The sequence below is a fragment of the Protopterus annectens genome, chromosome 10.part0 (genome assembly GCF_019279795.1).
Source record: "Protopterus annectens isolate FY-2018-M chromosome 10.part0, PAN1.0, whole genome shotgun sequence".
NCBI classification, from domain to species: Eukaryota; Metazoa; Chordata; order Ceratodontiformes; family Protopteridae; genus Protopterus; species Protopterus annectens.
Window position 1 is genome coordinate 1,753,417,420 of NC_056744.1, and position 17,800 is coordinate 1,753,435,219.

At 37.6% G+C, this 17,800-nt stretch overlaps 1 protein-coding gene across 3 annotated transcripts in view; it reads left to right on the forward strand.

Annotated features, from left to right (window-relative positions):
* The window catches only part of LOC122813975, a 602,906-nt gene that overhangs the window by 487,732 nt on the left and 97,374 nt on the right, over window positions 1-17,800 (forward strand). For all 3 annotated transcript variants that reach the window (XM_044086536.1, XM_044086534.1, XM_044086535.1), the window contains exons 12-13: window positions 9,165-9,218; window positions 15,359-15,412. In XM_044086536.1, coding sequence (XP_043942471.1) covers window positions 9,165-9,218; window positions 15,359-15,412 — 108 coding nt within the window. The remainder of the gene's footprint in view (window positions 1-9,164; window positions 9,219-15,358; window positions 15,413-17,800) is intronic.

A 17,800-nucleotide genomic window follows, 5' to 3' on the forward strand; every position in this document is an offset into this window, starting at 1 on the left:
GGATCACACATTGTACAAAGAAAAGGAAGAAAAGGTCTAACCAAATATGTGTACTAGGATCACACACTGTACAAAGAAAAGGAAGAAAAAGTCTAACCAAATATGTGTACTAGGATCGCACATTGTACAAAGAAAAGGAAGAAAAAGTCTAACCAAATATGTGTAATAGGATCACACACTGTACAAAGAAAAGGAAGAAAAAGTCTAACCAAGTATGTGTACTAGGATCACACACTGTACAAAGAAAAGGAAGAAAAAGTCTAACCAAATATGTGTACTAGGATCACACATTGTACAAAGAAAAGGAAGAAAAGGTCTAACCAAATATGTGTACTAGGATCACACACTACAAAGAAAAGGAAGAAAAAGTCTAACCAAATATGTGTACTAGGATCACACACTGTACAAAGAAAAGGAAGAAAAAGTCTAACCAAATATGTGTACTAGGATCACACACTGTACAAAGAAAAGGAAGAAAAAGTCTAACAAAATATGTATACTAGGATCACACACTGTACAAAGAAAAGGAAGAAAAGTCTAACCAAATATATGTAGTAGGATCACACTCTGTACAAAGAAAAGGAAGAAAAAGTCTAACCAAATATGTGTACTAGGATCACTTTTAACAGAACAACTTAGGCAAAAGAAAGTTTAAAGAGTTGTTGCCAAACATAGGGAGGTAATAACCAGAAAAATAACCAAAGATCCTGTAGATGTATTGAAGATATTTCAGAACTTTTATGAAAATTGTATAAAGCAGAGATATGTGGAAATCAAGAAGCACCACAAATGGAAATATTTACATAAGACTTAAGTATGCCAAGGTTAGCGGTAGATGAGGCTCAACAATTACTAGTAAAGAGAGGAGGACACAAGATGAAAATGGTGACATATAATCAATTTGCAGGAATGTCTCCAGGAATAGATGGTATTCATGTGGAAGTTTGGAAGCTAGGATGGAAAAAAGTGATAAAGATCTGGAATGTTTTGTTTAACAGTATTTTAAAAGGACGGGGAGCATTAACATCTTGGAAGAAAGCTGTGTTGGATGTATTACCTAAAGACATATCAGACCAAGCTTCATATAGGCCCATTTCAATTTTAAATCATTATTATAAAGTGTTTATATCATAATACCTAAAAGAATGGCAAAAGTGACTGCGGTGGTGGTGCTGCGGTAGCGTTGTCGCCTGACAGTTAGACGTTGCCCGTTCGATTCTCAGAGCGTCTTCTGTGTGGTGGCATGCGTGAATGGGCGTTCCTTTGTTGAAGGTTGTGCATTAGGCCTGGCAAGCCAGCACGTAAAACTCTACTGCCAATCATTAGCGGACCGGAGTTCCGCTGTGGCAACCCCTAACCGGGAAAAGCCGAAAGACACAAACAAACCTAAAAGAATGGCAAAAGTATTTCCAGAATTGATAGATATGGATCGATGTGGCTTTGTGGAGGGGAGACAAACATTTGACAACCTTAATAGAATAATGATGATCCAGAAAGAATCAGAATGTAAGAAAATACTGCTATTGTTGTCAAGTCTTGCTGCAGAGAAAGTTTCAACTGAGTAAGTTGGGATTTTAGGAGTAGGACAATGGAAACATCTGCATTCCCTGATACAATAAGGCTAATTAGAAGGATATATGAGGGAGTGGAGGCAAAAATTAAAGTGGGGGGTTCCTTTCTAACAAGTTGGGTCTGAACAGAGGAACCAGGCATGGGTATTCTCTTTCCCCGTTGTTATTTGCTTTATATTTAGAGCCATTGGCAAAGAAAATAAGGGATTCAGAAATACATGTATATAATTGGCATAATAATTAAGAAACATTGGCATTATTTCCAAATAATATTATTTTGTGCCTGATAAAAGCAGAAACAGACATCTCGGTGTTGTGGAACATCTTGAGGCAGCTTCATGTCTTTTCATGATATAACGTTAATGAAGATAAAACAAAGGCTATAGCTGTATACTATGTACTCACACATAAGTTGGTCCAGAAATACCCACGTTTATGGGAATACAATAAAATGAAGTATTTAGGAATATGGATTAAAAGGATTCTGTTACAGCAAGTAAGAATATATGGAAAGAGACTAAATTAAACATAATACTATATCTGAAAAACTGGAAGTTCTTGTTTATGGATATAGACAGCAAGATGCAAGCACTGAAAATGTTTTAGTCCCTTTAGTTTTATATATAGGACAGGTATATTTTATCAACCAGAGAAGAATTTGTGAACAGGAATTAATAAAGAGTTAAACGATTTTATTTGGGAGGAGAAAAGTACAAGGGTCAAGTGGGATCCTCCCCATAGAACAAGACAGATTAGGATTACCTGATTTGAAGGGATATTTTAGAGCTGCACAGTTAAGGCTTATACACATAACACAAGCAGAAAGCTATAACTTAAAGTGGAAAGGGATGAGGATGAAGTGGGGGGAGTTCAAAAAATGAGAGAGTGATATTTTGGATGAAGATCCTTAACAGAATAGTAACATCCACACACAATATTGTATTCATAAAGTAGTTAAACTATTCTAAAAACTAAGCCAACAAGAGCAAGGAGATTCTGCTGATAGTGGTGACTGTGACTGGGGTACAGATAATAGGCAAGGGGGGGCTGGAATTTACTGGAGAAAACTGGCAAAGGAGCCAAGGTGTTTGGAGCAAATATCTGGAGAGGAAAAGGTAACAGAATAGAAAGAAGCCAAGAAGACATTTGGACTGCAGACTAGAGACTGCCTTCCCTGTCAGGGATTGATATCTGAGTACAGGCAAAGAGAAACGGATAAGGAAATCCCAAGTAAAAGACCTGCTCTAGTAGTGTTTTTAATTGAATCTAGAACAATAACTGCTGTTAAAAAGAGATCATTAGTAAGGCATATAAAATACTCCAAGATAACTACAGGGATCAATCAGAGGACGTTAGAAAAGACTGGGAAGAGAGACTGGATAAGTAATTCACAAGGAAACAATGGGAGGACATATGTATGGCTCCCAAATATGGAACAAGTTTAGAAGATTTAGGATTTTTTGCTAATAATTGTTTGCATAGGTATTTTTATACCCCAAGCAGACTCCCAAGAATGTTTCCTCAGTTAGATGGCAAATGTTGGAGGTGCGATGGGATGAAAGAGGTAACCGGGAACATATGTTTTGGGAGTATTATAGACTCATAGTTCATAGACTTTAAAAATTCCTTTCAGAACACTCTGTCAGAAATGTTTAGTGAGTAAATGGGTGTAACTAAGGAAGTGATTCTTTTTCAGCAGGGACACAGATCTGAATTGCCTAGAAATAGAAAGACCTTGTTTTGTTTAAATCTGGTGGCTGCCAAAAAAGCAATTACTAGGAAATGGAAATTAAAGTCTAAACCAACTATATTTGAAGCATTGAACTGTTTAATAGAGATAAAAGAACTGGAAGTGGGATCTTTAGAAAAGGGTAGGAGCAAATTACATAGAGAAAATGGCAATTTTTGGAACAATTTATGGAGAATGTTTTAGAGGAGTGAGGTTTATGGTAAGGCAGGAATTGGTAAATTTATGCAATGCTGAAATGAAATGATGATACATATACAAAAGAATATATGTGATGTACAGTGTTTGCAACAGGAAATATGTTAATATGGTTTGCTTTCTTTTACATAAGATAGGCAAACATACATTTAAGTGATAATTCAGTAAAGGTGATAAAATAAAAAAATGTTCTAAATTCACTGTCAGTAGAATAATTTATAGACATCACTGCCTTCTAGTTATATTCAAACTATCTGGTTGTAGATATGTAAATATATTGTCGCTTAACTTTTCTATGTCATGTACAATTTTTTTTTTCTTTGATGTTTTTGTGACTATTTCTGCTTATAGCTTAACATCATTGTATAAATACTATTGATTCAAATTTTTTTTGATTAAACTGTAAACTGTATGTATACTGGAGGTTTTCTCATCAGGTCTCCACTGAAAATGGGCCCCAAGCCCAGTTGGACCAACCCAGTTAACAAATGTCAATAAATAAATAATAGTTTTTATATGGAGCAACCTGCATTTCTTCTTGCTTGTTAAATGTATCCATAGCTGTCTCTATGGATTCCAAGGTATAACCCCTAAGCAAAAAGCTATTTTGTAATTCTGTTTACAAGTATCCATCAATTTAGGATCAGATGTCAAACTCCTTAATCTAATTTACTGCTTTTCTGTATATTGTTATTCAGGTAGAGGGGCATCTAATGACACATCTTCTGCATTATTTGACTTAAAAAATCTGCTAAAAACAACAAGGCAAAGAGTTCAACTAATTCTTGTAACTCCCTATCTGTTAAGTTAGCTCTGTTTCTCCCATTTTTTGAGAGTGCTCCTCAATCCGTTTTGTTTCTCTCAGAGTTGATTTTCTTTGGAAAGCTGGCATCCTGGCTCCTGTTGCAGCCTTCTTTTCATCCCAGTTTGTTCATATTCTGTGAGAGGTTTAGAAGTCAGTTACAAGAGGATCCACAGAAGAGTTTTAACTGTTGGTGTCAAGACAAGGGTCACATTCCCCTTCAAGTCTGTTGTTCTAATGTGCTTATTTGTCTCATTTGATTGCCTGGGGGAGTTGCCCTACTCTTCCATTAGAATCCACTGTTACACTGTACTGGTTTGCCTTCTCTGGTGAAAGTCTGGCATCTTGTCCAACAGTTAATTTTTTTTTCTCATGAGTGTTCTTCACATTAATCCTCCAAAAAAGGAAAGATCCTTCTGTTAGGAGTTAATTTTGTTTTGGAAATAAGGACTAAAACACCATTTGAATTTGTGAATTTGCTTTCCAAAATCAGCTCTTCTAACACTAATCACTTCTACTAGGAATATGTGGATTTGTGGACTTTCAGGCTTTGATGTGTCACCTAAGGACTCAGCAGCTTTGTCTATATATCCAGCTTTACGCCTAACATCACATCTGACTTTTCTGTTAACAAAAATATTACATGTCATATTTTCATCTTCATCTTCAGAATCCAGGTGGATGGAGGTTGCATCATATTTTTAAAAGGGAGATTTCAGGAAGTTTTTGTTTTATTTTGTTTGTTTTGTTTTCCTTCATCATTAATAAGCTGGAGTTTCTTGTTGGAAGACAGAAGACTATTTCCAGCTAGATTGCCCATTGTGTTGGATCTTAGTTGACATGGTGGATAAAGCTATTTAAGGACCCATAAGGGCCCAGTCTACCATTGGATTAGCTGCCTTGACCCTTGGTAGCCCTTTTCAGAATGATCTCCGCAGTGAATATCTGCAAAGCCATTGCTCTCGTTTCACAGATTCACCAGTTCTTACAAACTAGATTGTTTTTGCAGGGCAAGAAAATGTTTTTCTATGGCAGTCATCCAAGTGATATTAAATAGAACCTCCACCCAGCCTTCTGATTTATAGCATGCTCTTCTATGGAGATATAATGAATTACCAGAAAGAGATAAAATGCGTCCCTAATACAGAGTGGCTAGCATGGCATAACAGTGGCTGATGAGCCTAGAAAACACTGTGCCTTTAACTCTGAGTCATGAGGGCAATTTGGAGTTAGGCAGGAAGTTAATGGGCATCAATTGCAGGCCCATTACCAAGCTAAAGGTTAGAGTCCTTTTTTCCTGCACTGAGAGGGGAAGCCAAGAAGACTCACAGGAGGTGATAAAGCTAAAAGAAAAGAAAGAAATAAGTAATCAAGTTTAGGAGATAATGGTTGTAAAGTTAACAGGGTACTACTTCCTCCTCTATTGTTTGTAAATCTGTTTTACTATTGACTGTTCAGACCTAGTACCTCATCAAAAACATGAATATTCAGGTTACTTTCTCTCAGGTACTGGGAGACAGTCCATTTACAATGACATATGTATTAATACTTCTACAAAGAAACCATGAAAATGAGAGGTGAGCACACTGATACTAGTATTTTTTTCTCTACTTGTTACAAAATCTGTGGACCTTATCTGACCTCTGGACTTTACTATTTTCCTGTCCTACAGAGTATGACAGTGTGCTGACATACTCATACTGGAGTAATCTAGATGTATGTATGTCACCAGTGAATTTTCTCAAATCTGCAGTGTGTTTTTGGGACCTGATGGGATCATGTCACTCTCAATTAGTCAAGCATCACACTTTCCCCCTGTACAGTAAGCAAGGTGTATTTTTATTAATTTTAATTTATTCATCTAACTAGAAAAGAGAATCAGTCATTATGGACCCTTTTTATGTATGACTTAGTCCATAAAGGCAAGGTGTGTGTGTGTGTGTGTGTGTGTGTGTGTGTGTGTGTGTGTGTGTGTGTGTGTGTGCGTGTATATACATATGTATATATATATATATATATATATATATATATATATATATACAGACACACACACACACACACACACACACACACACACACACACACACACACACACACATTAAAACCCACATGGTTCCACACTATGATATACTCCATGTTTATGTTGTGCAGTTACATGACACTGTATATATATATATATATATATATATATATATATATATATATATAAATATAATATGTAGGTGTACAGTAGAGATGGGTACTTCTAACTTTAAAACCCTTATTGACCCATACTATGAGATACAGCATAGTTATGTGATATAGGTACATAACACTGCATATATATGTTTGTGTACAAAAGAGATGGGTAGTTTCTACATTAAAAGTGCTATGATCCCACACTGTGGCACATTCCATGGTTATGTGATACAGGTACATAACACTGCATGTAATATGTTTGTGTACAGTAGAGATGGGTACTTCCCACATTAAACCCTTATGGTCCCACACTATGACATCTTCCATGGTTATGTGATACAGGTACATAACACTGCATATATATGTTTGTGTAAAGTACAGATGGGTACTTCCCACATTAAAACTTTTATGGTCCCACACTATGACATACTCCATGGTTATGTGACACAGGTACATAACACTGCATGTAATATGTTTGTGTACAGTAGAGATGGGTACTTCCCACAGTAAAACCCTTATGGTCCCACACTATGACATACTCCATGATTATGTGATACAAGTACATAACACTGCATATATATGTTTGTGTAAAGTACAGATGGGTACTTCCCACATTAAAACCCTTATGGTCCCACACTATGACATACTCCATGGTTATGTGATACAGGTACATGACACTGCATGTAATATGTTTGTGTACAGTACAGATGGGTACTTCCCACATTAAAACCCTTATGGTCCCACACTATGACATACTGTATGGTTATGTGATACAGGTACATAACACTGCATGAATATGTTTGTGTACAGTAGAGATGGGTACTTTCCACATTAAAGCCCTTATGGTCCCACACTATGACATACTGTATGGTTATGTGATACAGGTACATAACACTGCATGTAATATGTTTGTGTACAGTACAGATGGGTACTTCACACATTACAACCCCTACACAGCTGCCATCTGATACTGTGCTCACTGTGTTCATTTCAGCATACCTTTTACTTCCTGTGTACCTGGGCTTGGTATAATGACTAACGTGTTTACCTCAGAGACACAAGGTACAGGGTTTTATTTTCACCTTTAAAGGGAAATTTGCTAGGCTTGAAATGGCCCACAAGGGAAGTTAGCACAGTACTCACCTATGAACCTTGCAATATCTGCGTATACCTCTGTAGAGCAGGTATACTATCTGATTTATTCAGTAGGTTGTAGTGATAATATCACGCAAATCCATACATCTCTACACAAAAGGTATGTGACAGAGCAGGTATTAGTGCAATTACATATTGGTGGTCATATTAGCACATTAATGTTGTGGTGGTCACAGTGTATAGTGGTTGGGTTGAAAAATATACATTCGCTTAAGTTTAATTGTCAAGATGTTGATTACATTGTGTCATAGTAGTGACTATGACAGCTCACTTACTTTATCACAGGAACATTCAGTATGATTCTGAGAAAGATGACACCGTCAAAAGTGCTAGCTGTTGTCACCAAGTTTCACTGCTGTGAGGTCTGAAGTGAAATTCTGAGACAATTAAGAACTGTTTGCACTCTGTTTTTCTTGGCATCCGCTTTACAGAATAGTCATCTTACAAGTAGTTAAAAGTTTATTAAATGCATGTACTTTGTTCACTCTATCTTAGGTCAGTAACATGTATTAGCCTAGCTTATAACTGAGCTATGTTGCAGACTTGAAGGCAAAGATATGCTTAAACTGAAAATGTTGCTTTGTTTTAAAAACTCTCTAATGCATACATATATTAAGGTTTGGTAAAATAGTTCCATATCTCTACATGCCTTCACGTCTGGTCCTGCTTTTATTTACTTTGTTCTTACAGATGAGGACAGCTACGAAGAAATGGGTAGAATGGCAAATGATAACAAGTCTGATGGTAAAGATCTTTTTCCATCCAGCCTCATTCTGTTTTGTTATCTGAGAACGTATTATTACAAGATGGATAGCGCTAATTATTGTTTTTTTAGGACTAGACAGAGTGTATGTTCTATACAACTGTTGTGGCTGGCCTAAGCAAAATGTGTGTGTGTTTGTGTGTGTTCACGTCCACTCACATGTGCATTGTGGTTGTGTTATACTAATGTGTGTTGGACAGTGAAGTATGTGTTATACTGATGTGTGCAGGACAGTGAAGTGTTTATTATGCAAGAGGCACTTTAATTCCAGTTCAAAGAACTGAAATAAAATGCAGAAACTCAAAGACTACATAGATTTTCATTTCAGTAACCTCCTTCCAGTAGCAGTAAATGTACTACCTGCAGCTACAAATGTATTAAACACATCTACATTTGATCATCAAAGATAGCAAATAACTTCTAGCAGTACTGTAAAACTAAAAAATATGTATATACGTAAAATGAAAATGGTGCCTTCTTTTGCAAAAGTTATGCAATATATAGAAGATTAAGATTGGATATCTAATAATAACCAAGTTGCATTTTTGAGAAATGGATATCAAGAAATTCACCTTTAGAATGTACTAAAGAAACTTAAAAGATGAAACTGGACATCTATTTCTCAAATATATATATATAACTTGTTTACAGTTGGAGAGCTGATTATAACCCTTAATATTACAGACATTACATTTTTCATGTTGCATTCCATTATGTCATGCTTTGCTTTTATTGTCTTTATTTCTGCAGATGAGGCCAGCTACGAAGACATGGGTAAAATGGGAAATAATGACTTATCTGATGGTAAAGATCTTTTCCTTTCCAGTCTCATTTTCCACGGTTACCTGAGAATGTGTTATTGTAAAATGAATACAGTGCTAATTTTTGTCTATGGGAGTCGATGCAGAGCTTGTTTTCCACAACAGTTTCTGGTATAAGCATTTATGAGCCAATGGCCCATTTTCAGTGGAGGGGAGAGGAGAAAAGCTCCAAATACATTACAGACAAAACAAGTACAAAAACAGTACACTTTAAATATATACAGTTGCATAATAGAGTATGGTTAAACAATTGCATAAAGAGTTTAAACAAAATTGACAGACTGGTTCTAGAGAAAATAGATAGGGATAAACATATAGGTTATGCAGAGCAAAAGACAGACTGAATTTGAATAACATAAGTAGGGGTATGTATGCTAAAGTTTCTGATGAATGTTTGCAGTAAACTACCTGCTATACAAGGGACAGTGTGCATCAGGTATTAAAGAGCTATGAAGTGGAGGGGAGGAACATTAGAATACTAATAGCTGCATTTTTCCAGAAATCTCCTAACCAATATCAGATTAGTACCAGTACCTACATCCCTAATTCTAAAATTGCTAACCAGACTAAAGCCTTGCGCACTCTCCGCTGATAACTTACCACCTGAATACTTACAACTTGCTGCCAAAGCTATAGCTTACCCTGTAAGTATTCCTATTAATCATTCAATCTCTGAATCTTATGTCCCACAACTGTGGAAAAAAATCATTATAACTCCACTACACAAAGATGATAATGCACATGATCTCTCAAATTACCGGCCACTCTCCATTCTCTCCTCACTATCAGAAATCCTACAAAAATGCATTCAGTCCCTACTACTAAATCACCTCATTAACAACAACCTCCTAGCTCCTAATCAACATGGATTCCACCCAGGACATATCACAACCACAGCTTTGCTCTCCTTCACTGATACTGTGAATAAAGCTCTTGATGCTGGCCTGTCAACATCAGTACTCCTGTTAGACCTATCAAGGGCTTTCAACACAGTATCACACCCTAAATTATTACAATATTTAAAAAAACATAGATGCTCTCTGAGTGTATTAACCTGGTTTTCCTCCTACCTAAATGATAGACAGCAATTGGTTAGATGACAAAACCAACAGTCAGAGTATCTGGCAAATAACACAGGAGTCGCACAAGGGCCCATTTTAGGACCACTACTCTTTAATATATTCATTAATGATCTTAATAAAGCCTCCCAACAAAGCATATTAATTCAATATGCAGATGATTCATCTATCATCTCATCCTCCAGCAGTTTCGGTAACCTCCTGAAGATCACCCAAGATGCATTCACATCCATAGAAACCTGGCTAAATGATGCTCAATTAATGCTGTACCCCAAAAAAACTAAATTGTTACTATTTTCATCAAAACCTCCAACTGCAGAATTCAAGATTTTTTCACATAATACAGAAATAGAACAGGTGCTATTTGCAAAACTTTTAGGAATCTCTATTGATAACAAACTCTCTTTTGAACAACACATTCTCAATACAGTAAAGAAAATGCATTTCAGACTTGGAAACTATACAGACATAAACTCTACCTAGATAAACAAACTAAGATAAAACTAACAAGCACTTTGCTTATCCCATCCCTCTTGTATGGAAGCCCCATTTTCACGAACCTCCATACATCCCCTTTTTCACGAACCTCCATACATCCTTCAGTAATAAGCTGCAATCTTGCCACAAGATTGGGGGTTGGGAGGGTGGCCTAATGGTTAAGATGTTTGCCTTACAAACACAAGGTGCGGGGTTTGAGTCTCAGAAGGGATAATTGGCTAGGCTTACAATAGCTTGCAAGGGCAGTTAGCCTAGTACTAACCTATGAACCTATGAAAGATAGCAAAATTCACCTCTAACATACCCAACCCCTCACACCACTGCAAAGCTATCTCAAACCTGTCCTGGTTTGAATTTCACCACTATCTCTGTTATACTGAACACTTGCTCATTAGTTAATTTTCAAACCTGATAGCTGTCCTGCACTCCAGTCTATGTTACACACATACACCCCAACTAGAATACTCTGGTCTTCAGAAAGGAAACTTTTAAATGTAACTAAATCCAACAAAAGAACAGGACAATGCCTATATTCCTACAACACTGCCAAACTGTGGAATAGCCTTCCCTCATACATTACTCAACTTGACTCCCTAATAGCCTTTAAAGCTGCACTAAAAACCCACTATTTAAGTAATCCCAGCTGTACCTGTGAAATACAGTGTAAGCCCCCTTAACTTCACACACTTAACTACTCAGATCCTACTCTTCAACCCTCTGTCATATTATTTTCTTCCTCCTGTATATGACTGTTTCTCCTACCTATAATATGTGCAATTTACTAATTATTATGATTACTTTCTTGTGATTGAAAGTATGTTATTATGTAGCCATATAGTCTGATAATTATGTATTAACTATATACCATTATTCCCCACCCTGTGCTAATGTATATATGTCTCTTTCACTTTGTATTTGTTCTGTACAATATTTGATTACCTATGGAGCTTTTCACCCTGGGCCTCCACTGAAAATGGGTTTCTGACCCAGTGAACTTTCCTGGCCAACAAATGTCAATAAATATATAAATAAACAATAAATAAATAGTAGCCACCATACCTCTCAACAATTCACTGTATGAAATATGGATAAAGCCTAAAATAATGGGGGACAAATGCACAAAAATATGGACAGATTTCAGATATCACTCTTATAAACTTAGAAAGTTAGAATAACTGGGTTTGTGTTAGCATGCATTTTCTGAAGGATATTAAGTCTGAAATTTAAATGTCTGTCTCATTATTTTGTGACTTTAATCCTCAATGATTTGCCAGAAAATCAGAGAGTTTATATGGAGCAGACCAAAAATATCAGGCAAAAATCTGGACAGTTGAGAGGTATGGTAGCTGCAGTCGAATGTTTTTTCAAGACATAGTGTGGTGTGTACCATCCATTCTGGGTCTGTAACCTATTACCCTATCAGGAAGTATGGATAAGTACAGTGCAGCCCTCCTCAGACTCATCAAGGAAGGGAGAAAGATGAGGTACTGCATGAAATAAAGACGGAGTTAGGTCGAACAGAGTTGTACTCTGCGGGAGTTGAATCTGTCAGGAGTAGACATTGAGATTCTGAGTTTCAGGGCAGAGAAGAAGTGGGAGTTGGCTGAGGTCTTAGATTATGATAAGCTCAGCCAGCTGTAGAGGGACTGGTTAAGAAAGGATAGAATTCTAGACATAATCCTAGCCAATGTGGTGGGGGTTAGGTATGTCCAGGTAAAGGCACTACTAGCAAACACTGACGATAAAACTGTGGTTTACAGTACTGAAGAATAATACAAGGACAAAGAGAATGGTGTCGAATTTTAAGGGAATGAATTATGTTAGATAAAGAGCTAGCGAGAGAGTGAGAGAGAGAAACTGTCAGAAAAGAGCTATATGATGAGAATAGGTCAGTGATGGATTACCCAGGGCTTGGGGCAGGGGTATGAACAAGAGGTAAGAAGGCAAAAAGAAAAGAAGGGCAATGTGGCTACAAAGAAGGGTGAGACTATCGATTACAGCAAAGAATGGGATACAAAGATTTTGGAAAGGAGATGGTAAGGAGGTGGTGAAGGCGGAATACAAGCAGATAAGAAGAAGTGCAACAGAGAAGGTGAGGGCAACAAAAGTACAAATTGAAAGGAAGTTAGTAGACGGGGTGAAGAAGAGAAACAAATGCTTTTCAGGGATATGGCAAAAAGAAGGAGGGGATTTTGATTCAGTCTCACAGACAAACTGCAGGGGATGGCAGTAGATTGCTACCCAAATGAAGGGTAGAATTCGATGAGACTGGTGAAAGGAACAATGCCAAGAAAAGGACAATGACAATTGGAGTACCAGAACAGTTGGAGCTGAGTCCAGCACATTTCACAGTGCTCGCTTCTGGCAAATGTGAAGAAATACAGAACAAGATAGATGTCAGCTGATAACATACATTTAGGTGCAGCATTGGACAGTGATGGAGCAAAGTTTAAAAAGTTTTATAAAGCTGACTAAGTGAGCAGAAAGTTGAGCAGTTCAGGTTTACAGCAGACAAATGCAAAATACTGTTCTCAGGCCACCAGAACTGTAGTATGGACAGTCATCTAGGGGGAGTGGAACTGATGACAACAGAGCAGGAAATGGATCTAAGGGTGTCAGTCACTCCTGGACTGGATCACCGTGAGCACAGTAACAGGGCACTGACAGTCGCAAACAGAGTGCTGAGATGTGTCCTCAGAGGGATAGTCTCCAAAAGCAGAAATGTAATGCTCAGTCCACATTATGAGTACTATGTACATTTCTGGAAGCTGTACAAGGAGTAGAATTTCACAGAACTGGAAGAATTCCAGAGGAAAACTGTCAGAAGGGTGCATGGGATGGAGGGGAAAGGATGTAATCAAAGACTACAGGCCATGATGTGGGCATGATATTTCACAGACCGTCATCCTTAACAAGAAGGACAAAGGGACAAGGAGGGGACACGAGCAGCAGATCATAAGGACCAGCTCGTCCATGGATCTGAGAAAATACTTTTCATGGAGAAGGTTGTAGACCCATGGAATAGACTAGCAAAATAGGTGCTGGAAATGAGATATTTAGAAGCATTAAGGAGGCATGCGACACAGAAGGTGTGACAGTGAAGGTGGTGAAGGAGGGGGAAGTAGGATGTTACATGCACTTAAAAGACAGTATAAAATAGGCTTAATGTCTTCTTCTGCAGTCAAACAAATGTAATAGAGTATAATATGAATCCCAGCACAACTCACATTTACAGTGTTAGGTTTAAAGGACAAATATATGTGAAACAAACAAAATGCAGTGTCAAAAGGGGGAGGAGCTTATTAGGGATTATAGTAATTGTGTTTTGTTTGTTAACAACCTTGTCACATAAAGAGCAAGGTAAAGACTAAGTGAGACAAACAAGGGCACAGAGAAGTTTCCCAAGGGGCCGGGCTGGTGTAAGTTAGGAAAGGTAGTGCAAGGTTTGCGGTGTGCAGGACAAAGAAAGGTCTTGGCTGAGACCACAGCTGGTAAGAGGAAATGTGTCCAATATTGGAGCTTCTCTTCTAAACAACAGCCAGGTCACATCTATGGGGGGTACAGCCTTGCTAGTTCAAGCTCTCTGCACTAGGGGTCAAGAAGAGATTTAGTGATTTCTCAGAGGGGTTTCAGGCTTTGCCTTCTCTAATAAGAGCTAGCTGGTAAGTAAGTGAGTAGAAAATGTCACAGGTGAGCACACTAGGAATGGAAAGGGTAAGGTTTTTATTGCCATACCTCAATGCTGTCAAGTGGATGGCTCTGACAGATCTGAATGCTGCACTGTTCTAATAAAAGCTCACATGCTGTGGACAAACATCTGCTATCCACACCTTATTTTCCCATTAACCTGGCCCCTGTTAAATAGTAAGGCAGCCCTATATGGCTAAGAGTTGGACACCAACGTATTCCTCCTGTCTTATTGCACATCCTCTTTAAGTGTATAATTATCAAGACACATCAGGGAGTTGCTGACAATGATGAGTTGAACTGAAAATAAATACGTAGCTGCATCCTTTTCTTCCATCGATCATAAAGACTAAAAGGGATTTTGGGAGACAGTCTGTTATTATATATTATAAGATCTGAATATTTGTCTAACACCTATAACTACTTACTGTTCATTGAGATCCCTTAATAGACTGTACAGATATCCTAAGGCCAGGTCATTCAACATGTATTATATGTATACATGTTTGACTTCCTCTAATAATGAGGAAACTCAGTTTCTTTTTTCATAGTAAAATCTATCATTTATATGGCTCTGTGGATAAGAAATTATATATTTACTGTCCTTATGTAATTGTAATAATTTCCTGTCTATATTCTGTATGTACTGATGGAGCTTTTCACCCCAGGCGTCCGCTGAAAACAGGTTCTTCTGGCTCAGACGGACCATTCCAGTAAACAAATGTTAAATAAATAAATAGTATTCCAGCTGTTCCCAAACAATTTTATGGCACATCCAGTTTTCATGACTAAAGAGTATGTTTGTGCTTTTTCTTCCCTAACATCTCACGCTTTCCTTTTTCTTTCTTTGTTTATACAGATGAGGATAGCTATGAACAGATGGGTAAAATGGCAGAGGACAACATTTCCAAAGGTAAAGACAGTTTCCCATCCTGTTTCATTTTTACTCACCTGGAAACATTTTATTGAAGGACGAATGTAGTACTGATAGTTATTGTTGTAGGTATACAGGAGAGTGTGCTTTTCAGTAGTATAACAGCTACTTATCTCACACAGATGGATATGTTGTGTAGCCATGCATGATACACTGAAGCATGCAAAATGCAGCCTGCTATAGAGCAGTTAGTCCTAGCCTAATTTATGCATACTGTAATGCATTTGTTGTGTGGTACAAAGCTACATTTGCAACTGCAAGCTAAGAGAATGAAGCTACCTAGAGTTATGTATATTACTGCTTGAAGACAGACCTCCTCAGTCAAATTATCTATAAGCTGCAGGATGCTATAAAATATGGGGGTGGCACTGCAGTGGGCCTTCACCATCCTACAATGCTATCCCAAAACACAGTTTTCCTCTCGGCCTCCTGGTATAACAGAATAATGGGGGCAGCATCTACAAAGGAGACTAAATGCTATGCTAGAATCTCATTTCTGTACAAAGAATGCTGCAGCATAAATACTTGGATTCAGAAACATTTTATGTTCGGATGAGTCCAAAATGAGTCCAGGTGGATCAGTGTTCCACCCCAATTAACAAATATATTTTCTTTTATGTCACTGAATTCCATTACTTTAACAAGGTTTAGGTGATGCGGTAGCGTTGTCGCCTCACAGTAAGACATTGTCCTGTTCGATTCTCAGCTAAAGCGTCTTCTGTGTGGAGACATGCGTGAATGGGCGTACCTTCATTGAAGGTTGTACGTCAGGGCTGGCAACTCGGTACATAAAAATCTACTGCCAATCATTAGCGGACTGGAGTTCCGCTGTGGCAACCCCTAACCGGGAAAAGCTGAAAGATACAACATACAACAACAACACAAGGTGTAGTCCACTTCCGCATTAGCATCCAGAACACTTGATGATGATCCCCAAATGAGTCCTACTTTGTAGCTCCGTCTGTTATGTTAGCTATAACACTGCATACACAAAATGGAAATGTTTATTATGCAAGTACTGTTATGGCCTCATGATTTGTGTCATCCCCAGTGTAAAACAGGTAGAGGTCACAAAACTCACTGCCATGCATGTATGTGTGATCCTTGCCCATCCCCATAAAAGAGCACTTCCCCACAGAACAGCTCCATCTCTGTGTCAGAATTGTTAGTGCAGACTTTTAGGTTTTGCATTATGTAATGCCTGCAGTACCATGGCTGGCCTACTGGTCAAACTGTTTTTATGCCACAACAGCCAGTTGTCTATACTGGGCAACACCACTACTTAGAAACTTTAAGTTAGCATTCTATGCCAATGTAAAATTTCAAAGCAGTGCAGTGTAGCAAGACCGAGTCTTCATATTTTGAAACTGGACCTAGGTCACTGAGTTCCCTAATTTAATATGTGGCAAGATAAATCCAGGAGCCTTTCTTTCAGAATGAGGTATCACATAAATGCTTGGAGGGTAATTTTTTTGGAATCCAGTCCATAAAAAGCAGGAAGCAAACTGCCAACTATGGGTATGCTTACCTGATATCAGTGTAGCATAATTCAACAACATGGTTTGCGTTGCTCAAACAGCTTCAGCAGATTGCTTGGTTGGCTGAATTTTAAATAATGACTCATAATGACAGATCATTTTTGTAAGACATGTAAGATATTTCTTCAACTCAAAAAATGTATTGGTAACATTTCTACCTTAAGCTTCAGAAAGTATAACATTGTGATGTTGTGTCTCTGAAGTCTGCTTACCTCTACCTGCACAGAAGGGCTGGCTTTATTTATCCTTTAACTGATTTTTTTATCTCATTCACTATGTTAAATGTAAATAATGCTTGCTTCCAGTTATTTAACATGTTATTGTAGCATCATTTCAGCTCCAAGAGTTAATTTCCTTCTCTGCAGTGTTTTAGTTAGAAAGAGGAACTTTAACCAGAAAATACATACTAAAGACAAAGCTTGTGACTTGGTTGCATAAGACAGCTGAGTGATTTATTTAATTTCACAAAGTGCAAATGGGGGGAGGGGCAGTGAAATTCAAATTTAGGCCTAGTGGTCTCAACTTTCTGAGCCCTAAATGTAGATATTAATGATCTTTTGTTTACATAGAGCATTGCATCATAATACAGTTCACAGAACTTAGACTAGGACTACCAGTGTGTCTTATACAGTAGTATTGGGTATGATTCTATTAGTTTCCATTTGCCTAATGTGTGACTGTGAGTTAAGCAGCTAGTGTTTTTTTTTTCTATCATGAGGAAAATCACTTGTGGCTTTACAGATTTAATAAGTAAATAACTAATTTCCCTTTTCCTACTGCTGGTTTCCAGCAACCCATAAATTTACATTAACCTTGCATTTTTTTTGCC